Consider the following 24613-nt stretch of genomic DNA (forward strand, 5'->3'; position numbering starts at 1 on the left):
TCCAGCTGCGGCTGTCTTTCCACCCGGTCCCACACACTGGGTCTCGATGGGGGGACTTCAAAGTTGTTCCATTTAAATAATAATGAAACAGCTCCTTTCGTGAGCCGTCTCTTCCCACCTTCTGACTTTGCCTCTGATAGATCATGAGTAAAGTGTAGGCTGCATACCTTACTGTGTGAAGTCACTTGATAACGTTCGCGACGAACTTTAACCAGCCACAGTCTCCTCAGAGATTCATCGCTTGGAAATGAATGAAAACTAAGAGTGCCGTTGTATGTTGACGACGCAGTACTCTCCGGCAAACAGCAGTGCTCATGGTACTGCTTTATTTGTTTCTGGTATACACTTTTATTTTTAATCATGGCTGCTACGACGCTATCTCGCTATCAACAAACAGTAACTAGGAAGTAAACCGGAACACTCTGAACCGTATTATTTGGCTTTTCGAAAGACGGACGTGACGTAACAGTCTAGCGTGCATAGAGCCCATAGCCTATGTTTCGGCCTCTCTGAGACAGCCACCTCTCCTCCTTCCTCTACAGGTAATGCTGATGTTGAAGCAGCTAAAAGCCCCCCCAAACATGTTTGGGTTTTTGCACATTTTGTGGCATTCATCTGTAGATTTTTTATCTTTTTCTCCCTTAACTTTTCTGCGCCTCCCTTGCGCTTTGGTGGTTGTTTCTCCATTTTAGCGATGCTAAACTTCAACGATGCTAAACCAGCATACGCATTAGCCAACAGCTCGTGTGGCCTGCGGGTGGCGATATTATGATTCAGGGGAAGGGGGTTCCTGGATTTGATTTGGTCAAGCCAGTGTCAATAAAGAAAATTAACCAATGGGCCGCTGTCAGTTCTCTATGGGCCGGCCAGACCACATTTTTTTTTTTACCAATGGGCCGCTGTCAGTTCTTTATGGGCCGGCCTGAAAAAATAAAAATAAAGTATATCGGCGATTTGGCCCAAAAATGCATCGGCCCACCGGGCAAATTCCCGGTATGCCAGATTGCCAGTCCAGCCCTGCTGGACTGGCAATCTGGCATACAGCCCTACCCCCACTTAAATTACCGCTTTCAGCTCTGTTGTACGTTTTAACCCTCGTGCTGCCTTCGGGTCACATGACCCAAAGGTTCATAACGAACCATCGTTGTGTTTACCCAATTTTACCCAATACAAAAACAAATAAAAATTATTTTCTTTTAACCTTCGCAATGTGGGGGGTCTGAGACAGCCCGACGGTTAAAAGAAAATGCTTCACTTTGTTTTTTGTATGCGGTAAAGTTGTCGCAATACGACGGTGGGTCACAATGACTGATGGGTCAGAACGACCCGAAGAGAACACAAGGGTTAATGAAGTGCATTGAGGCAATCATGAGCAAGTTGAGGTCATGTGGGCTACCTTTGCAGTTTACATAGAAACACAACTGACAGAGGCACTGTTGTGGATACTTTTTTCAAAGTTCTGATCATATTCTATGTCCAAATTCAACTTCTTCAAAGTCCAAAAACAGCACAGAGCAGCAATGAGAGGGTTCCCAGGAAAATACGATTTCCTTTGTCTGTGCTACACCTTTTATATCCAACTAATTACACCCCTGCCTGAACCTTTAAAACAGATATATTGGCCTACTACAATTGTAAATATCTTCTGCTCCAATTGGGCCTTGATGCAATGCCATCTATTATTTTCTGCTGTTTCTGTCACGTTTTTGGGGACTAACCAGGGACCAATCCAGTAACTTGTACCCAGTTCTGCCCTACTACCAGAGGTGTCAAAAGTATTCACATTCATTACTCAAGCAGAAGTATAGATACTAGGGTTTAAAAATACTTCTGTAGAAGTTGAAGTATCAATTCAAGCTTTTTAGTCAAATAAAAGTATAAAAGTACTGGTTTCAAAACTACTTAAAGTATAAAAGTAAAAGTAGTAAGGGGAAAAAATGCCATTAAGGACAAAAGCTTTGGCACAGGGGTCTATAATGCACGACCCCACCTCCCCCCCAAAAAACATTTTTCCAAAGGCCATAATGACTTGTTATATTGAAATGTTAATGTTGAAAAATGTGGGCTGCACCAGTTTATGCCCATTGAAAATGAACGCATTTTAGTACAATGCAAATACATTAAAGAACCATATATGTGTAGCCTACTACTAAGCATTAACATGTGTTTCATGGAGTGGAAGATATGATGACTACTTGCCTATAAGTATTGTAATGCTGCATGAAGTCAAACTTCAGAGGCATGTTAAAAAATAGCCTTTATTCAAATTAGACGACGAGTTTGTGAAAGCCATTAGCTCGTGGTAGCCTACTTGGGTGCGCAGAGCTTGCAGCGCATTCGAAAGGAGTTATTTTTGCATCCAAACATGTCGAAAGATTCTTCCAGGTACGGCCAGGGATGTAGAAGGGTTGGCTAATCTTCCTAGCTACCAACCTCCTCGCTGGTGCTTGGTTCGGACATTTTGCTCGAGTTCTCTTGATTCTCTGCCACGGACATCTTCGTAGGCTACATAAGTCTACTATTTAAATTTTAGGTCCCTATATGTTTATCGTATGCACCTTCCTGCCAAAGCAAATTCCTTGTCTGTGCAAACTTTCATGGCGAATAAATCCCATTCTGATTCTGATTTCCTTGCTGGAGTTTGACGTGATTTTGTGTCATGTGCAGGTGATGGATCACTTATAAACAAATAGGGTGTCGGAATGGTATATGTTTATACTTCTCATCCAACCACAATCAAATTCAATCTATCCGGATGGCGTTTTTTCTGGATAGTTTTTTTTGTGTGTGTTTTTTTGAACGATGACATACCCAACATTTCTACTTAAGTAAGGTGTTACGTACGCCACCCCGGAGGGTGGGGACCGACAGCCCGCTGCTCAGCGACAACCAGTGGACAGTGAAAAGGGCATGGAGTCGTGGGTGCGAGCAAGGACACAGAGGCGAGGTGTACAGTGAATCAAAGGGTTTTATTTACCTGGTCAATGCTGGACGGAACCAAATCAAAGAACAGAAAAGAAGACGCTCCTGCCTCCTACCCGCCCTAAGCTGGCACACGATCAAGGCGCCCTGTCCAAAACACAGAGGGTGGTCCGCCAATACCTCGCCTAACGCGTCTAACAGTGTTTGTCCTACGGGAGTAAAAAGAGAAACAGTTAGACACCAAAACAGGACTGACAAATGTTCGACCCACCAAATGAGAGAGAGCGCGAACTGAACATTGGACGGCTTTTATATCGTCCCAAACCAGCCTCAGCTGGAAGCGCGCTGATGAGAGGGTGGGGCTTGACGAGCACCAGATCAGAGACACTGGCTGGAATCAAGGCGTCCTCTCCGACCCGAATGCTTCCTGCTTGGTGACATACATTTACATTTAGTCATTTAGCAGACGCTCTTATCCAGAGCGACTTACAGTAAGTACAGGGACATTCCCCCCAAAGCAAGTAGGGTGAAGTGCCCCCTCGTTCCAAAGAAAATGCACAAGTGTCTGAAGCCTCCCATGGGAATCCTCCCCTACAGTCCATGTTATCAGACCTACTTGAGTGGAGCAAGTCCGAAGCGTTCGAACATACCCCGGAACTGTACAATACCATCCAAAAAGCACACAAGCTGGCTTTTGGAAAATTCACGGGTGTGTCCAGAAAAAGGAAAATTACCCCTTTGCATATAGTACATGTAGCATACAAATTAAATTAATTAATTGAGATTAGGAAAAAAATAGTATTGAATAACTTACTGTTCATTTGGCTTGGTTAAGTTTCCCTTAACAGGCAAAGACAAAAAGACAAAAATTAAAAACATGTATTTGTCCTGAAGCATTAAAGAGAGATGCACCTGCCCTAAGACAACCTGCCCTGAGAACAGAAAAATACAACTTCTGCCCTGAGACCAGGAGATTCGCCTGCCCTCAGACAACCTGCCCTGAGACCAGGAGAGATTCACCTGCCCTCAGACAAAATTGCGGGACACGATGGTCTCTGTCCTGGGACCAGAGACTAAACAGCCATGAAGAAAAGCCAAATATATAAATTAGACTACACTGCCTTAAATATCCATTGTTTTTTTGAATACGAGTACAGTAAAGCTTAATGCAATGTACATTAAACAAGCTTTCTAGCTCACCTTATTAGCTTGACTAGCTAGCTTAGCTAAGCTTTTTAGCTCACCTGATTAGCTTGACTAGCTAGCTTAGCTAAGCTTTCTAGCTAACCTGATTAGCTTGACTAGCTAGCTTAGCTAGCTACCTAGCTTAGCTAGCGCTTATGGTTAATGGGCACACAATGTTGATAGCACTAGCAGGTTAAAAAAAAACTTACTTTGAAATGATAACCAGTTCCGATCTTGGCTGCACGCAACTGGCGGCACGTTGTTGAGAATGAAAAAGTTTGAAAATGGTGGCCCTGCCTCTGCAATTCTCTCCTCTCTTGCGATTGGTTGTCAGATTAAACCAATCACAAACGTTTCTGCCCTCAGGACAACATTGAGTAAAGAAAATTCCCATGAGCGTCTTGATCCGATATATGGGCCGATGCTGAACACGACACCTCTGATTTCCCAAGCGCGACCACTGCCAGCTACGCCCATAAAAAGCTAGCTATTCATTGACGCGGGTGGCCTGTCATATACTTGAGTGTAGCCGATACACACCGGCTACATCAGCACATGGAAAATATGGAGATGGGTATGGCTGCAGCCTCCCGTCTCATGCCCTCCCGTCTCATGCCCTCCCGTCTCATGCCAACGGTAAGTTCAGAGGGTCAAAAATACTACATCGCGAATTATTTTACGGATGGAGTTAAAGGTAAGTTTGTGAGCACGTTTGTTGCAATAAATTGAAAAACTTGAAATTGAAAAATGTTATCGATATAGTTTGCTGATTTCTGGATGTTATTGTTCTGTCCCTGATCTTAACGTATATTTGATTAAACCTGCGATGACCTTCATTTAAAACTGCATCAGCGTTTTATGTTGACATTTGTTAGCGAATATTAGCTAAAGTTAACGGTAATTACCTAGAGAACTGTATGGTTGCAGACTTTGATGGTTTCTTTTTGTGATTTTCCTTAAGGTAGGCTACACATCAGTGTCTTTAAAAAAAAGAACACATCACAGGTGACAAAATGCACGGTGTGCTGTACCGACCATCATTGTCCCCCAACCATCGTGGTTGTGCCTAACCTTAACCTCTCTCCTCTGCTACTACTCCTGGACTTAAACTAATCCTAACCTCAACCGTCGTTGTGACGCCTAAACTCAACCGGGCCTCCCAGGCTGCAGCATGGGCATGAGGCTGTGCTGGTGCCGAAGTCGCCATCTTGTACGCAAGTCAAGAGCTGCTTTGTTGTTAGCATACGAAATGGACGCTTGGCGATGCTCTTGTTCAAGAAACTGAGGTGTTCTTTGTAGTAAGAAAGTACGGGGATCATAGGCCTTTGTTTTGGTGTTCCTTGGAAACCAAGGAGACTGGTCCTCTGCGCAGGAGGCTTGCTATCTCTTGGCCGAGAGTGCGTGCCTTGACTGGGTAGGACAACACCGTCCATTTCACCTTCTCGAAGGGAGGTGGGGCTCTAACAAACTGTAGAGAGTAGCCATCTCTCAGTGTCATGTCCCCCCCCCAAAAAGCAACACTGTCTGTACAACTGTGGGCCTGTATTCCCAGTTTTATGAATTAATTGTGTTTTATTTGGTAGCATTTTGTAGTGAGCCAGATTTGACTAATTGCAGTACTGTACAAAGTTACAGCACAGACATACAATATGTAGAAACTAGTGCTGTCAGTTAAACGTGTTATTAACGGCGTTAACCCAAACCCATTTTAACCTGATCTAGCTAGATCGGAAACAAAACAACAGGCCCGCCGCACACACTTGTTTGGGCTTGCGAGCCGGCTAAAGAGTAGTAGGTTAACGTTACCTTTTTGAGTGGATTGCGAGCGCGAGACACCGAAGTAGATTCCAATAAGATTCTGAATGGAAAAAGTTGCCAAATGGTTCCATTGACAAGACCAAAGTGATCATTTTTTTTTGTCGTTGTGAACTGAGCTATCATCGCAGCACGTCCAGTCTGAAATACCACTTGATGGCCAAGCACACAGCTGATGCGAATTCCCCGCGCCCTCGTCAAAACCAGGCGATTGCAATGTTGTTTTCAATTTAATTTTTTTTTGCACTAAGCAGTCCGATCCACTTTTCCATGTTGATAAGAGCATTAAAATGAAAAAAAAATTATGGGACAAAAAGAAATCAAGGGACATTTAGAATAGATAAAAATGTGCGAGTTAACTATGACATTAATGCGATTAATCGCGATGAAATATTTTAATCGTTTGACAGCACTAGTATAAACATATATAGAGGATCATCTAAATATTAACAAGTGATTTGTGGCATTCTTAAGTTTAATATTAGCCTTAAGAATGCCTTAATTACTCTAAAGGTTAACATAATCATACATTTTTGGTCAAAACATTACCTTTTACATTTAGTAAATGTCAAATGGATGAAAATGTGTTTTAAGTGGCATGTTATAAAAGTGTTATAAAAATATAAACAATAGTAGTACCAGCATTGCTAACATTATTGATAATGTATGGCTGTTATAATGTAGATAATTTGGTATAGGCCTAATTAGATTTTTACGAAAACAGTACACATAAAAAATGGTCTAGTTTTCTTTTTACTCAGTTGCCCACCACTATAATCAAAGAGATACATACATAGCCACCAGGTTTATAGTTTATTGTATTATAGATGCAGTACATATGAGGAAGACATCAAAACATACTCTCCATGAATTCAAGTAAGCTTGCAGTAAACAATACAGAATGTTGTCAATTAAAAACTCCCATTATTTTAGTATTTAGAACATGTTTTAAAGGACTGGTTCAAGTATTTAAGCAAGCGTTGAATATATTTTTCATATTCTGAAACAATACAATTCAATGAACGGTACTAAATAATGAGTAACAAGAATGTACGTAAATATAAAAAAAACATGCAGATTTTTTCCCAGGTCAAGCATCCAAATGTTCTTAAACATGTTTTTTTTAAACATGAAATCAATAATTATTATTAAAACAAACGGTACATATCCAATGACAGATGCATCACAGGACAAAACAAAAAAATGTACTTCTCAAATTGATGCATACGCTACAAACAATACCATAATTGTTGTCGTCTTGTGTTGTTCACCTCAGCATGTAACAGTACTAAATAGTTTGTAGCATAAAGCTGACATGTTTCTTCTATAAAATGGGACATGATTATATAAATATATTCTTTATGAAAGTCAAAGAATTTGCTTTCGAGATGTCATAGTGCACTCGAGCATTTTGATACATATTTTAAGCAGTTGCACAACATTTGTTGACCACCAAGTATTCATAAATAGACTATTCATAAAACTACGATTATGACGAACACTTTATAAACCCTTAATAAGCATAACAGGTCTCTGTGGAAAACACCCATGTAAGTTAACACCCATGAGCCATGTATGAAGATAAACAGATAATTTGATTGGCAAATGTTTGATAAATTGCTTCATAAATACACCATATTAAGTTTGACTAAAATATATATATCGATGTTCTCTGTAACTGTAGCATTTAACATTCAGCCCTTTCTAGTCAAATGTCCTCCAAAATAATAGAACAGATGACAAATCACAGAGGGAAATATGGATTCACTATACAAGGGTAACTAGACCTATGATAAATTCTTAATCCCACACTGGGTTCAGCACGTTAGACTGGGCTCTACTTATTTTTACTTAAGAAATTACCAAGCACATATTGAATTGTACTTTATAGGGAGGAACCATTGGGCTATGGATTTATATTTTTACGTTTTTACGTTACCTCAAGGTTTGAGTCTGGGATTAGCTGATTAGTACATCTCCTTCCTCCCTGTTTTCTAACCAACAACTCAAATGTTACGTTCTAGCTGGAATTCATAGGTCTCTGAGGGGGGTCCTGAGCTGAAAGAGGGTGGGGTGGGGTGTTGCTGAAGAGCAGGCTCTTGAGGATGCCTGTGTAGAAAGGGCCGTACACTTGCTTGTTGTAGTTCACCAAGCAAACAAACGAGACTCCTAAAGCAGTAAGCTCAGGCTCGACAGCTGATAAGCCGGTCGGGACTGGAGGCAGGTTAACGTTGGAGTTGGGTGTGGACAGGAACACCTGGAGGTACTCCTGGACCCGCCCCTCTAGAGGAAAAAGGATAATAAATAAACAGCTCAGAATGGGCTTGAACAATGTGTTTTATCCCCTGCTGATTTTGTACGTTTGCCCACTGACAAAGAAATGATCAGTTTATAATTTTAATGGTAGGTTTATTTGTACAGTGAGAGAATAACCCCAAAAATACAGAAAAACACATGACAATTGTTATGATTGATTTGCACTTTAATGAGTGAAATGAGTATTTGACCCCTCTGCAAAACATGACTTGGTACTTGGTGGCAAAACACAGGTCAGACGTTTCTTGTAGTTGGCCAGGTTTGCACACAGCTTTTTGTCCCACTTCTCTTTGCAGATCTTCTCCAAGTTATTAAGGTTTCGAGGCTGACGTTTGGCAACTCGAACCTTCAGCTCCCGCCACAGATTTTTGATGGGATTAAGGTCTGGAGACTAGGGCACTCCAGGATCTAAATGTGCTTCTTCTAGAGCCACTCCTTTGTTGGCCACGTGTTTTGGGTCATTATCCAGTCCCCCCAGGATTTCGCAGGCCTTTTTTGTGATAGTTGCGGGCTAAAATTCCTGATTTCGCGGGAGCTTTTCCAAAAAGTTGCTATGAAAGTTGCGGTGTTTTTTAGGTGTTTGTTGCGATGAAATTAAGGGAGCAAGTGAAAGTTGCGATAAAAAGTTGCAAATTTCCCTCTTTGTAATTTTAATTGAGTTATTGGTTGAAAATTAAGTAATTAACAAACATTAATCAAAGAATAAAACCATTGAGAAATGGTCCCCTAAATAACCTTACCAACATGCCAATTCCCATATCCCATTTTTAATCCTTATCCAACCAGGATTTATTGCATGCATTGAAGGGAGGAATCTCCCTTTTTTTAACAAAAAAAATTGAAATCTCTATCTGTCTGCAATACCGCTCTCGGCCTCTACGCAACTCGGCGCTCTCACACTGCCAGGCATAGACAGTAGAAGAAAGCACACGCAGCAATTGACTGGTTGGGCAACCCTGGATACAGGACTGTTAACGGTGTGTTTTTCGCCTGGAAGTCTCTAGAAATCTTGCACCTTATTGAATGAAATTAAAAAGAGTGAAAGAGTTCAGACACCAGAATGAACGCGTTCACAGTATTGTTCATCAGGCAGTAATACAGTACGTTTAGTTCACGTTCACCAAAATTATCAACGAGTTCATGAACTTTCGTTCAATGAACGCGTTCAGGCGCAACACTGGATTTAACCCCTACTGGAGAGAGTTGTGGGAGACTACGATAATTGGTCAAAGTTGTGGGAAAATTGCGGTGATTGGTTAAAATTGCAACGTCGCGCTGAATTCGCGGGGCCCAAGATTTGACTGTACATGGCCCCATCCATCGTCCCTTTGATGCGGTGAAGTTGTCCTGTCCCCTTAGCAGAAAAACACTCCCAAAGCATAATGTTTCCACCTCCGTGTTTGACGGTGGGAATTGTGTTCTTGGAGTCATAGGCAGCATTCCTCCTCCTCCAAACACAGCAAATTGAGTTGATGCCAAAGAGCTCGATTTTGGTCTCATTTGACCACAACACTTTCACCTAGTTCTCCTCTGATTCATTCAGATTTTCATTGGCAAACTTCAGACAGGCCTGTACATGTGCTTTCTTGAGCAGGGGGACCTTGCGGGTGCTGCAGGATTTCAGTCCTTCATGGTGTAGTGTGTTACCAATTGTTTTCTTGGTGACCATGTACCCACCTGCCTTGAGATCATTGACAAGACCCCCCCCCCCATCCCCTTGTAGTTCTGGGCTGATTCCTCACCGTTCTCATGATTATTGCAACTCCACAAGGTGAGATCTAGCATGGAGCCCTTGGACAGAGGCCGATTGACAGTTCTTATGTGTTTCTTCCATTGGCGACTAATCGCACCAAATGTTGTCACCTTCTCACCAAGTTGCTTGGTGATAGTCTTGTATCCCATTCCAGCCTTGTGTAGGTCTACAATCTTGTCCCTGACATCTTGGACAGCTCTTTGGTCTTGGCCATGGTGGAGAGTTTGGAATCTGATTGATTGATTGCTTCTGTGGACTGGTGTCTTTTATACAGGCACCTTTCTGACTGAGAGGGGGTCAAATACTTATTTCACTAAAAATCCAAATCAATTAATACAATTTTTGACATGCGTTTTTAGGGATTTTTGTTGTTGTTATTCTGTCTCTTACTGTTCATATAAACCTACCATTAAAATTATAGACTGATCATTTCTTTGTCAGTGGGCAAACAAACAAAATCAGCAGGGGATCAAATATTTTTTTTCCTCACTGTATGTTGCGGGATGACAGCCTTATGTTCACAAAAAAATCTCCAGTTGATTCAGTACATTTACATTTAGTCATTTTCGCAGACGCTCTTATCCAGAGAGACTTACAGTAAGTACAGGGACATTCCCCCGAGGCAAGTAGGGTGAAGTGCCTTGCCCAAGGACACAACGTCAGTTGGCATGACCGGGAATCGAACTGGCAACCTTCGGATTACTAGCCCGATTCCCTCACCGCTCAGCCACCTGATTACCTACATGTCCCTACATTCCCAGTACATGTCAGGGTCATAGGGTGCGACGCTCACCCACAAGTGTGCGGATGGGGTTGCTCTCCTGAGTGAGGGCACAGATCTGGCCCTTGAGGGTGGCCTGCAGGGCCACGGGCAGAGCCAGGTAGTTCCTCTTAGTCAGGGACTTGTTGAGCTCACAGCAGATCTGTCCACTGACACCCTCCAGAGCCTCCTCCAGATTGAAATGACTGCAGGAAGACAGGAAGTGAGGTTGTGGCCTTACATTTATATCCATGAGTTGCATTGCAAGAGGAGAAAGAGAAAATGAAATAGAGGAGATGTTTGTACCTCAATGGACATGATCCAGACTGACAGTGGAACATTATAAATCCTTTTTTTAATATATATATGATAAAGATCAACTTGTTGACAAGGGTCCATGCTGCTGTTGATGGCAAATACTTAATACTTCTAAGATCCCCTTTTATACTCATTTTAAAATTGGGAAAAATAAACTTTGTGGGTAAAAATGCCGTTGGGGGGGGGCGGGGCGCCCCCCTAATATAATGGTAGGGGAAACACTGAATCTGAGAGTTGGACCCAAACATACTTTTTGTCTGTTAATTGTACTACAACTTGTTGTAACTGTGCACCATTTCTAAACTTTATTTCCTGATGTGTTGTGGTAGCTGGTACAGGGCAGGGACAAGAAGTGTTTATGCTTGTGCTGGACCTAAGGATCGGGTTTGAATGGAGTGCATGAGGTCAAGCTAGCTTCCCAAGCTAGCTTTACACTATCCTTGTTGTTGCTAGCACACAAATCTGTCATTTAGCGAGAGATGCATATTGAGCTGTCAGGTAACAAAAAAGCTGCACAAGAATGATAATCGCAATAGTGATGTGAGTGGCAGCCAGAGGTTCTGGGATACCATTCCAAACAATAAAAAATATGACATTTAACAAGCCATTTGATTATTGGCTGAACCATAATAGGTAAGAATATACAGGTAGTGAACAGCATTGAAAAGGTAATATTACTTTGATTGGATGGCAAAGCAGGTGGGTCCGTGCATCAATGTTGTGTTAGTGTGTGTACATAGTAGTGTGTGTGCGCATTACAGTGTGTACGTATTACAGTGCATAGTACTATGCATGTGTATCAGTCTGTGTAGTGTGTCTATGTATTCAAGCATGTGAGCATTCCAGTGTGTACATACTTCAATATGTGAGTATTCCAGTGTGCGTACGTATGAGTGTGCGTGCAGGTGAGCTCACAGGCTGTGCATGCCCTCCAGCAGCACACTGGTCATCCTCTTGAGACGGTCGGCCAGCGCGGGCAGGCCGGAGACGGCCCCGCCCACAGCGCTGTAGACGATGAGCAGTACGGAGGCCACTGCCTGCAGCAGCTGGAGCCTGCGCTGGAGCTCCCTCAAACGCACCTCATCCGTCACCAGCGTCTGGAGGGGTTATTGGGGGGGGGGGGTTGGATTTTTTTGTATCTGTGTATATGAGCGAAGAGAGTTCACAGCCGTAGCGTCGTATGGAGCTATCGAATCAGGAAGTGACTTAAAATCCGGAATTTAACTTAACTGGTACACTTGGCAATTTTGGTACCGCTATAGCAAAACTATAAAGCTGTGCATAGATACCTACAACTGAAGATTCTGAAAAAGTTACTCATAAATGGGAGTGCTGAAGGATAGGCAGGAAGAGCAGGAGAGTAATGTGTCACACAGACAGACACTGCTTTTTTATAGTTAAATGTCACACACATACAGACCTCAGGCAGTGGAGTCTTTTGGTAGTTCCAAAACAGGGTACGGATGAACCCAGTGTTGATGACCAGGAGAGGTCCAGGCAGGGCCTTCCCCCCCTTCCCCTGGCTGCTGGTTTCAGCCGTGGGAGGCATGGACAGCATCAACTCCTCCAGAGCCGACTTGATCCAGGAAGTAGTATGGTCCAACGCACCTGCAAAAACGAGATACACAATTCACACGGTAGCAAGGCAAGGTTGTAGGCAAACATATAAGATCACTTTTTAGTTAGACGTTACATTGTCAAACTGAAGGGGGCCGTATATCAAAAATATTCAAAAGTGCAATTGCCTTCTCTGGTAGGTAGAAAGTAGCAGTGTACATCACAATGAGCACTTTCTTTAATCTTTGCCCATAATATCCATTCAGCTCAACCAAGTGCAAAACACACCAAATGCTGGCCTGCAATTTAACTGTTGACAAATCAACGTATTAGTATTCAACAACACTGTTCAACAGTGAATGGTCAGTCTAAATTCATTGCCGAAGCAAGGGTGAAAACAAGTACACCGTGAACTGGCAGCGGGGGAGGTGATTCTACCACAACATGTACATCATCTAGAAAGACATGACATTGTCCAATTGAAGTCCTTTCTCAATTTCATGTACCAATATTTGTTCTCATTATCATCGTCCTATTAGCATCATCGTTTTTCCAGGGCATCAATCTGTTTCAGACTAGTTCAACTCACTGGGTGTCTTGTCCAGAATGGTCTGGAACTTGGCCCTCTCAAACTCCACAGACTGCTTCTGCAGCTCAGGCCTCAAGTTCTGTATGGTGAAGTTTACCATGTCCATCTTCATTAGGTCCAGCACGCGGAAGATGTCCCTGTTGCAACATAACGAGCACAGCATATTCTTTTATCTGTCAAACCATGTACGGCATCTTTAATCTCCCAACAGAAGCATAGAAAACCTTTCCTTTTCCAATCAACAACAGTAAATTAACAGTTTGTTGTATATGAAGAGAATCCATTGTAATAATAAATGTTAAATACACACATATACAGACCAAGTTGTGAATAGTCCAATTGATCTTCACATAACATTTGTATATCTAATCCAATCCTCAATCCAAAAACATTAAAGATGGCCATAACTCAGAACAGAGCAATCTTGCAAACAAAATATAACTGCAAGCAGCAATGAGGTGGCCAAGCAGTCAAATGTCACATTTTAGACATCCTCAGAACAGGGTTCCGAGTGCATGCAGCAAGTTTGGTGTGAATCCATCAAAGATTTGCTGAGATACGACCCAACTTCCTGTTCGCTGGCTAAACTGCACATTTTGATTGGCTGTACCGGGCAAACGGTTTGGAAAATCAAAATACTATGTGATGGCTTTTGTGAGGCTTGGTCTGAAGATAATCTGTGCCAAATTTGGTGAAGATTGGACACACTTTGTAGGAGTAGTAGAGTTTTTTTTTCTTTCATGAATTTAAAATGGCGGCTGCATCAATTCGGCTGTTATCGGTGGCGCTAGAGTGCTCGAACGGGAGACATGAAACTTGGTGAAAATAAAGAGGGGACTGTCCTTAAAGAGTGTGCCAAACTTCACAACTTTTTACCATACGGTTGTAGGGGCTGCCATGGACTCCAATGGGAGAGGAAGATTAATAATAAGAAGAAAAGGTAGAAACACTTAAGTGGCTCCGCAGCTTCGCTGCTTGGCCACCAACAAGAAAAGGTAGAAACACTTAATAAGAAGAAAAATGTACAAACACTGTACCCCGGCCTGTACCCCGATTTACTGTTTTCTTGTGGTTGTAAGGCTTATATTTCGAAGCGTCTTATATCCCGGTTTAGAACGAAAAAGTGGCTTCATCCCAAGATCTCTACAGACCGTGCAGATAATTTAATGCTCAACACTTGAACGGGGGCTTTTTACTTTAAAGAGGAATTATTTCTACTGTGTCAGTTACACTATCAGGGCTTGGAATTACAGTGACTTGCAAATGGCTATAACATAACATTTTATAATTATTTCAGTAAACCAAACAAGACCCAGTGAAATCTTGTATACAGCTAGAAAGCTAACCCTAGCATCGCTGACGACATTGGCTAAATCACCTTGGTAGTGTAACTGAGCTCTTTGTAGGTTCGTTTTAGATATAATTGTATATGGTTGTGTCAGAGAATGTCTAATATAGAGAGAACTGCCACTCTCGGGAAACTTCCGGGTTCTGAACTGGTTGCAGTTCCACTCTAGTTCCATATGAGGACGCTAACGGTCGAGTGTAGAATGAATGGAGGTCTATGGAGCTATACCCCTCAAAATCCACTTCTCTCAGGATATAATTTGAATTTTGAATTCGAAAGGGGAGGCAAAACAAATACACACTACTGGGTGTTAGATTTTTTTGAAGTCGCCTTTCTGTTCTAAAAAGCCTTTTAAAAAGTCATTGATGTCATACACATCGTACGACCAGAGATATTGTTTTACGGCAAGCTCTGGTCACTTCCTTTTTTCTCTCGAGCTATCGACAACACAGTTAACAGGTTAGGCTCTCCTTGTCAATACACATGCTAAAAAGAGTTTTGGGTTGCTAATGTTGTTGCTAATGTTGCTAATGCTCTGACATTCTGATTCTGCTTCGGATGCCATCAAGCGGGATCTCTGGTCGTAGTCAGTCCTTAACTAACCAATCAGCATTCATTAGCAGAATGCTAGCGTGTTATGGGAAACAACCACTCACCCTGTAAGAAATATAAAGGACATAAGTGCTCGTTCATTAAATATTTGACCTATAATCCATGTTGAACATATAAAAACTACAATAAAATCTGAGATTTCTCAACGACAATCAGGTGAAAGAGACAAATTTAGCCGTTCAGCTCCATAGACTCCCATTCATTCTGCACTCGACCGCGATCACTCACAGTGGAACTCTAGTGGAACTGCAACAAAATTGACTCACTGACTTCACGTAATGCTTACGTCTGCATCCTGCCTATGGCAACTCCCGAGGGACAAAACACCCTTGCCCGTTGAACATAGAAAGGTCTGCTACAGTAGGCTATCCTCAGGATTTTGCAAGCTAGCTAAACTTATACTATATCTAAAATAATTTTGTAGACATAACAATGGATTTTGCCACTAAATGAGTGACTTGGCTTTATTTCTGGACATACTATCCACAACCGAAGTGTGTTACACAATGCTGTAAGATCGCCTATTAATAGTTTTTACGTGACGTCACGTTCCAAGGGGCACACACAGGGCAAAAAAGACTTTCCGCTGCCCGCCCACCCATTATAAAGTCATACATTTACTTTGAGTCTGTTGCTTTTGTGTTGCCAAAATGCTGGATGGTTGTTGTTCTATCACATGTGTCAAACTCAACACGGAAGCTTAAATGGTGTATTGAGGGGAGTCAGGTGGCTGAGCGGTTAGGGAATCGGGCTAGTAATCTGAAGGTTGCCAGTTCGATTCCGGGCCGTGCCAAATGACGTTGTGTCCTTGGGCAAGGTACTTCACCCTACTTGCCTCGGGGGGAATGTCCCTGTACCTACTGTAAGTCGCTCTGGAAAAGAGCGCGTTTGCTGAATGCTGCGCATGTGTTGTCGAATTCATGAAGATGTTTTCTTAATTTGCTTGTGTTTTGTCTATTTGCATGTGTTTTCTTAATTTGCAGTGCGTTTGCACGTCGGCCACCGTAGCTAAATGTAAATGTATTGAAATAAGTCTACGCTGCTTTACAGCGTTCATTGACCATAAACTACATCTCTCACAATGCATTTAGATTATGTTATGGCAAAGTGACGACATCCCGCCTCTAGAAAGCAGTGTATACACATCAGTGTTTAACGCAAAGTTGAACTGGGTGAAGGCAAGCATGGTTTGAATAGCACTCCAATGCAGCCGGTTCTGCAAACGTACCCCATGCGCATTTTCAGTCAAGGTCCTCGGGCATTCAACCCAAGTTAAGTTGGTATCGCTCTCGAACTTGGTTAGAGTACTCAGCCAAGCTACCATGTTTCTGCTTCCCCTGTCGACAATTTGGAGCCAGAAATGATAAAGACATCACCTTCATCAGACAAGGTTTTACCAATTGGAAAACGGCAATGTTTATTTTACATAAAGCTCAAAAAGCTATTCTGCTACGTGCGCTCAAATGAAGGGCAAAAAATGACGCTCTCGCGCTATGCACGCTCGCATTAAGTGTGGAAGCCCCTATCAAGCATCACAACAAACCCAGAATACGTCCTAGGTTTGGGCTAATCTCCGAATATTTACAACGCCTGGTTCCACGCCTGATTAAAACTCGGATTGATAAGCAAAAATTGTCTAAAAAAATGGTAGGCCTATCACTATAGAAAATAATACAATCCCCTTACGTAATCAATCTGCATCCGGCCCTGGATGGAAGGCAGTTTCAATAAAGATGGGAAGCGAATGTTTGTGCTTCAAGGAGAAAAAACGGTATGTAATTTGTGTTATAAGGCGATGTTGGTCGTCAAAGAGTACAATCTCCGTCGGCATTTTGACACCAAACATGGAGATAAATATGCAAAATTTATCCTCCAAGAAAAACAGCAGATTGTCCAAGAATTAAAAGGTGGACTGCAATTGCAGCACAATATGTTCACAAAAGCTACAATTAAAACACTATGTTTTTACATTGTTACATCGTAGTTACAACTGGCCCTTTGAGGGGAACTATAATGCTGATGTGGCCCTCGGTGAAAATGAGTTTGACACCCCTGTTCTATCGGATGCAGTAATCGAAGAGGACACAAGCCTGGGCTGTGTTTCTTTAGAATTCCGTCCGATAAAGAAAACCCAGAGGAGGAGATTGTGGATTTGTGCTATTGAACCTAACGTTACCTCTGTCTCCAGGGAGGGCAGACAATGGCAGCCGTCCAAATATACACATATTTGCAGCAAACTCAAAATTCATTTGGAATTAAATGATTTGGAAAACCTTTTACACCGATATTCAACTGAATGTAAAACAAAGACAATATTTGAGGCTTGTGTTAAGACTGATAAACTTTGGTTTTTCATACTCATTTGGTCCTTTGTTTTTATTTACGTTTTTCACGGCATCCCAACTTTTTTGGAATTGAGGTTGTAATAAGTACAAATTGAAGGAAAAGTTGACTTTCTGTTTGAATAGTTAGCAGTTGTTTAAGAGAGAGAGAGGGGTTAGCTAGTCTACAGTAATGATATCACATAGTCTATCACATATATAAAAACCTTGCGGTTTTTAGGGGCAGAAATACGGCAGCAGGTGCTGTATATGGATCGCAAGTGCCCAACACTTGCAGTTTGTGTCCATATCTTTCCTTTTCTTTAGTTAAGAGGTGATCCAAAGAAAAGTGGGAAGGTAAATTTGCTGGCTTTTTCTGCGTCTCAACGGTGTGAGCCGCCATCGCCAGCAGCTTTCTGCCCTCCAGGTCACCGCTGATGTCACGTGATTGAAAACTATGAATACTTGTGCATTGCTTGGTAATGTCAGAGCCTGTTTAAGGAGAGCCTGTCCACTCCCTATTAAGCCTCATCGTACCGAATTTGGTTGCAGTTCCACCAGAGTTCCACTGGGGTTGATCGCGAGCGTCTGCTGAATGGGAGACTATGGAGCTAAACGGCTACATTTGTCTCTTTCGCCTGATTGTCGTTGAGAAATCTCAGGTTTGATTGTAGTTTTTGCATGTTCAACATTGATTATCGGTCGAAAGTTGAATGAACGAGTACTTATGTCCTTTTGATTTCTTACAGGGTGAGTCGTTGTTGCCCATAACACGCTAGCATTCTGCTAATGAATGCTGATTGGTTAGTGAAGGACTGACTACGACCAGAGATCCCGCTTGATGGCATCCAAAGCGGAATCAGAATGTCAGAGCATTAGCAACATTAGCAATAACATTAGCAAGCCAAAACTCTTTCTAGCATGTGTATTGACAGGGAGAGCCTAACATGTCAGCTGTGTTGTTGATGCCTCGAGAGAAAAAAGGAAGTGACCAGAGCTTGCCGTAAAGCAGTATCTCTGGCCGTACAATGTGTATGACGTCATTGACATTTTAAAAGGCTTTTTAGAACAGAAAGGCGACTTAAAGCACCCAGTGTGTATTTTTCTTGCCTCCCCTTTCGAATTCAGAATTCAAATTACTAAACAAAAAATTATATCCTGAGAAAAGTGAATTTTGAGGGGTATAGCTCCATAAGACCTCCATTCATTCTGCACTCGCTCGTTAGAGCCCTCATATGGAACTAGAGTGGAACTGCAACCAGTTCAGAACCCGGAAGTTTCCCGAGAGTGTCAGTTCTCCCCATATTAGACATTCTCTGGTAATGTAGCGACAATGCTCTTGGTACCCAGAATGCCCCGTGGCAAGCTGAAAAGCTACAAAGTTAAGGGCATTAGCTTAGTTCAATAAGCATTGTTTGGAGTTCTATTGTTGTGTTCGTTCTGTTTTGATATGTGTAATGCTATGGTCTGTAGTTTAGATCATTTGAGTGTTCACCCTGATTGGGAATGTTGTCTAGTTGGCTAACCAAGCTGTCCAATGGTAAAGTGCTTCTGAGGAAATAAAGTCGTGAGCATTGTTCCGCTCAACGCTAGCCGGCATTGCAGTATCGTTGTTCCCGTTTAAAGTGTGGCCTATATTCCAGTGTGGCCTGTACTATGATTTACAAACACAAAGCTCCCATTGTGGTGGGGTGCGGCTTATAGAAAATGTGGCGTAAAAATACGGTACTCACTTGAACATTTGAACAATGTTACAGGAGCCTTCTTGGAGCTTTTTAATCTCGTCATCTCTGATGGGTGCGCAGAGCTTTCCCATGATGCTGATTATATAAGAGGCCAGTCCCTGGATGTCCACCACCTCCTTGTCGGCCTGCTGACGAATCAGGTCCATGTCCAAAACCTCCAGGATCTGTGTCCGCAACCGATTGGCTCCTGGGTTCAGGAATGACAGCAGGATCTGTTCGAGACGAACATGGAGAAATCATATTGTATGACAAACTCAAATTCATCAACAAAAATAACAATCAACAATTTTTCAGAGTAGGGGAATTTTCATTTGAAGGGCAGGGGAGTTTTGATGGCAATCTTTCACTCAAGTGAGCTGAAAATACATTTCTTGGACCATGGATCTGTAAAAGTCACCTCTCGAATCTCCTCCAGTAGTTTGATGGCGTGCTCGTATTCTGCAGGCTCGTCATTTAGCTCAGCCTCCAGGCTATCCCAAAACGCCTTGTGAACCATGTCTCTGACCCGCTTCTCCAAACTTAAAAAGAAGTAAGTCAAGGCAAGCCCAAACTTTGTTACCTCAGGAAAATATAAACGGACAACATCCCTACTCAGCCCCCTGACCCCTCCAACCAAACAGGGAAGAGCAGTCTCCTTCTCCAGGGAACAAGAGATAGCATGGTAGGCTGACCATCAGACACTATACAAGACAAATGAAAGGAATCTAGTAGTAACCAGTACCTGTTCTCTGGCAGGTTTGGCTGCTCCACTTGGAAGCTGTGGTTGACAATAATCTCATGGGCAAGGTTTAGGTTGGACAGGTCCCGTGCAGAGGTCATGACCTCATCAAGTGTTATGGTTTTTGGCGGGCTGGCTATATTGACAAGATGCAGGAGAAAATGCTGTTACAAGTGGTGGGTATGGTTGGGAAGAGGGGGCACGGATTTCAGAGCAATACCGTATTTCTTAGATTAAACGCCGGCCTCAAATAAACGGCGTCCGCGAATAAACGCTGCACCAAAAATGAACATTGTGTTAAAACGCCGCCCTCAATTAAAAGCAGCACCAAAAACATCAGAAAACTGGTATTTCATTGGTTAAATTAAGACAGTATTTATTAGTGTACCAGGTAGTTCATCAAAGCGAGGTAACTGACTTAGCCACTCGCGAATTCGCCTTTCATCAACCCCAAGTTCGCGTGCTACAGATCTGTTGCTGCTGGTGAGTGCTTTCTGCACAGCTTTCTGTTTGAAAGCTAAAGTGTAAGAACGTTTCGTCATGCTGCTTCAGATTTCTACACAATGTAGAACACATGTATTTGAGACAGTTAGAGGTACTACCCACGCAAACCTAATTGACCACGAAGCATTGTAATGGGGTCTTTGTAAAGGCGTTGTGAATGGTTCTCACTAGTACTTCTGACTAAACGCGCGGCTTTAATTTTACGCTAGGCTTTGTGTTTGACCTCCTTGTCTATTCTTTGTTTGTCTATGGCCGCACTGCAGCTACAATTCATTAAATCTCTCTTGCTAATTAAATAAATCACAAAATAACTTTTGTGATTGTGTAAAATCACAAAAGTTTGCAATGTTTCCCCTAGGTTTACAGCTTGGGGGGGGGCGCCGTGGGGGGGTGGGTGACCATGTAGAAACAGAAATGACATGCCGTCGTGTAAATAAGATAAATAACATAAGGCCATTTAGTTTGTTTAATAAAAGAGAAAGCTATACACCTGTTTTATAGGAAAGGTAACCTGAAATTACTTATTTTGTGATCGGGCGCTATATATAAAATATATATTTTATTTTTTTTACTTGACCTTCCGGGGGGGGGGGGCGGGGGATGCCGTTGGGGGGGCGGGGCGCCCCCCTAATATAATGGTAGGGGAAACACTGGTTTGCTACAAATGGCTTTGCTATATAGGAGGTAACACACTCACAGGAAGGGGAGCTTTGCTTGCTGGAGCAGTCGCTGGTGAAGCTCTGGCGGGAATAGTCCAGGTCGCTGGCTGAGTTAGTGCTGTCACAGCGGCCCAACATTGACTCTCCATCGCTACCCTGGTCCTCGCTGGCCGCTGTGGAAGTCGAGGATGGTCGCTCGTCGTTGAGGGGCATGGTGGGACAGTGCTGAAGACATAACATTCATTGCTTAGCTGAATTAAGAGACTTTATAAGTAAATCAGAGACATGGGAACAGTAGAGATATGTTTTCCAGAGCTGTTTTGGTCCAACTCTAGTACCTAATATTTAGGATTAGGCCTAGCCTACTTACATTATGCTACATACACGGTATGGGGCAAACAAATCAACCACCTTAAACATACACTTTTCCAGATTGTTTTGAAATGGTTTCTAGTGTAGGCAAGGGGACACCCCTGCCCCCACCTCTCATATAATAAAGACCGGAGTTGCTGGACAGAGTCTTTGCTTGATGGGTCTCACACCTCATTGTGTGACTTACTGTTACAGTGCTAGTCATATGTTGAAACCCACTACACAATGTAATGATTAGCCAAGAGAGAGTTTGTGGAGCTTGTGTTTAGAATTGTTTGTGTAGCGCTATATTTGAATAGAGATTTTGTTTTTTTTGTGTGGATCAGCTCCTCAGTGTGTGTGTTTTAGTAATTTAATAATCGAATTAGTTTTGCCTCAACTTCTTAATATTATGAGCTAATATAGCCTTATGCCCCTCTTTTAATTGATACCTCCACATAATTTCACAATACCTGAGCTGAAGACCAGGAAAAACAACAGATATCAGGCATATTAATCAGGCTTTTCCTAAAAATACTTAACTGTGTTTAACAACATTAGCTCCTTGCAGCACATATGGCTCTTTAAACTCAAACTTGCTGTTAACATTTTGTGTGTGTGTGTATGGGGGGGGGGGGGGGGGGGGGTCCCTTTGCAGTTGCTAAGGGAGCCACAAGGTACAACAAAACATCAACAGTTGGTGAGCCAGTGACCATGGAAACAAATGATAATGGGTATACCCATCTAGGTTCAGTTCAGTTAACCTGAGAGGGGAGACCCAACAGCAAATCAGCTCAGTCCTAGTCCTAGAAGCCTGTTGACTTTCACAAAGAGGACAGTAAAGACCCTGTTCTATGCTTGGATCAAATTAATCTCCTAGATAACCTGATAACATTACACAGATCTGTTTACAAGACCTCCTGGCTTAGACCAACAAATGGTCACACTCACCTCGGTTCCTAACATTTGCAATCACTAATATAAATACTCAGATTTTTTGCCTTAAAAGCATTCAACTGAAATGGGGAGTACACTGCAGCCAAACAGACCTACTTGGCATGGAGTTATGGGCCTTCCTACTTTATTGGTGCTGGTTTACCATAGTAAGTTCTAATAATGGCACCCCTGACTGCCCCAACCCCCACCCTTTAAAGTCATATTTGAGTCATTGTATCACTCGTGGGACTTGACAGATGGGGTTCCTATTAGACAGCAAGCCATGGTTATAGCCTAATCTCTGGTGACATGTCCAGTCTAAGTACTTATTAAACAGATTAAGAAGCAGTGTAATGCAGCAACACATTAAATATTTTGACTTGACATTCAAGTCCACAGAATTAATTGTACGATAATATATGAATTGGTTGGTTAGTGTTCACATTAGTGCTCACTATAATGGCAGTTCCGTAGCCTAAATATTAAAGATAAATAATATGTACATTTATATACTGGGCTGTCGGCAGCTTCATAGCTTTCCATGGTAACATTCTGTATTGGCTGATGTGTGTCTTCGGCCTTCCCTACAAGGCTTGTTATAAAGGGGAGACGATCTTAGCCGTGCACAAGGACAAAAAAAAATCCACACACGCGTCACTGATCAGTACACGTGACCCAGGCAAGTACAGAACCAAAACAAGACATGATGAGCTCTGCTCGGAGTCTATCTGAGAATACTGCAGATCGCATCAACGTTAAAAACGAACACTGTTGCTTTGCGTGCATTTTAATGTTCATAAACTATAACGTTATTTTATACACTCGTGCCTCGGCAATGATCAAACAACTAATCGAATATCGTAAACAAAAACATCTGCCTCCTCCCCCCATTTCCAAAACAAGCTCGGCTTGCTAAACTAATTGCATCCTAATAGGCCACTTAGTACAACTAGTCTACCTCAGATCATACAATCTAACTGACTGAACCAACTAAATACAATTTTGAGTGGTTGGGGTACTGCTGGTTAAAGTTTGCACACCAGGTATTAAGTATATCAAGATTTGCTAGCAATTAAGTGGACAAAGCGAACGGAAGCTATTTAAGTGTTCATGGATCACTGCATTTTCTAACCCCAAATATAAAGCGAGTTTTACCTCCATGTTGTTTGGTGACTAGTACTACTGCAACAATTGCGCCTACAACATAGTTTTCTTCTCTCCAAAAATGTAGGAAATCACTACCTAGCTAAATGCTTTACCTTGATTAAATCTCTGTCCAATGAGACTTGGTGATTGGCGAAATAACTATTTTGTTCTTGTGTTTACTGGTACGTCTGGATCACAGTTCGCTTAGGTTGTGTTTAAAGATCCTCACACTTCTCTGTATGTTCAGCTGGGCTAGACCATTTCTAAGAAGGGGAGTTTCTATGTTCCAAACAGAACATGTTTTCATATATCATAAAACCTACAATAAAAGCAGATACATTTCCTGTTAATACACTTTAATTGTCGCTACAATATTTAAGTAGAGTATACATGGTGTAGTTTGTCTACAGAATTTAACAAAATTACGAAACCTCTTCCCCAGCTCTACCAACAGAGTCCACTGCTCCGCATGCTGTTCGGACTTCTTTGTTTACGGATATGACGTTGTGTGACGTGGACTGGTCAAATAGATTTGAGGGTGAGAACGAAAGCAACGACTTAACCCTTGTGCTGCCTTCGGGTTGTGTTTACCCAATTTTACCCAATGCAAAAAAAAACAAGTTTTTGTTCGGTAAAGTTGTCGCAATACGACGGTGGGTCACAATGACTGATGGGTCAGAATGACCCGAAGATAACACATTTTTTTGGTGAAATAAACGGACCCAGTTAACCTTAAACTGTTAATCACATCCAATAAGTAAACACATCAAATCCTCCCTCTAATTTCGTCCCTGAAATAAAATATGTTTTCTGTGCTGGTACCTATTACAACAGAACTTTACAAAGTTATTATTTATATTTGTATAAGTTGGTTTGACTGCAAAAAGAGAAAGCTAATGATATATGAAATGTGATAGGCCCTCTGCTTTTACCAAATGGGACAAAATAGACAGATCATATGTATTTTCAGTACTGCTAGTAGTTTTAGCAGAACTGTGATAACATTGTTCCACTTTTGATGGAGGCTGTGCCATATCTAGCATCCATTCCATGCCAAC

The 24613-nt window shown here is 42.1% G+C and overlaps 1 protein-coding gene across 2 annotated transcripts; it reads right to left on the minus strand.

Moving 5' to 3' along the window:
- Positions 1 to 6722: 6722 nt before the first annotated feature.
- Positions 6723 to 23776, minus strand: tcp11l2 (t-complex 11, testis-specific-like 2). 2 transcript variants are annotated; one of them, XM_067254840.1, is made up of 10 exons: positions 23669 to 23776; positions 21161 to 21347; positions 19963 to 20095; positions 19639 to 19759; positions 19230 to 19453; positions 13216 to 13352; positions 12490 to 12677; positions 11985 to 12166; positions 10785 to 10957; positions 6723 to 8205 (listed from the first exon to the last, which is right to left on the minus strand). In XM_067254840.1, exons 2-10 carry the CDS (start codon positions 21333 to 21335, stop codon positions 7943 to 7945), a joined length of 1596 nt encoding a protein of 531 aa, XP_067110941.1. In that variant the 5' UTR covers positions 21336 to 21347; positions 23669 to 23776; the 3' UTR covers positions 6723 to 7942. The 2 variants fall into 2 exon arrangements, with proteins under 2 accessions (XP_067110941.1, XP_067110942.1); XM_067254841.1 differs by having other exon boundaries at positions 7943 to 8205; positions 10789 to 10957.
- Positions 23777 to 24613: the final 837 nt, after the last annotated feature.

Source organism: Osmerus mordax, chromosome 17 (assembly GCF_038355195.1).
Source record: "Osmerus mordax isolate fOsmMor3 chromosome 17, fOsmMor3.pri, whole genome shotgun sequence".
Classification (NCBI taxonomy): Eukaryota; Metazoa; Chordata; class Actinopteri; order Osmeriformes; family Osmeridae; genus Osmerus; species Osmerus mordax.

What these genes read in the sequence shown, in the direction of transcription:
- tcp11l2 (XM_067254840.1), bottom strand. Translation starts at nt 21,335, where the DNA reads ATGCCCCTCAACGACGAGCGACCATCCTCGACTTCCACAGCGGCCAGC. An exon ending in CCAAACCTGCCAGAGAACAG is followed by an intron (nt 19,760 to 19,962) that starts GTACTGGTTACT and finishes CTTCTTTTTAAG; the next exon opens with TTTGGAGAAGCGGGTCAGAG. An exon ending in AAAAGACTCCACTGCCTGAG is followed by an intron (nt 12,167 to 12,489) that starts GTCTGTATGTGT and finishes TAACCCCTCCAG; the next exon opens with ACGCTGGTGACGGATGAGGT.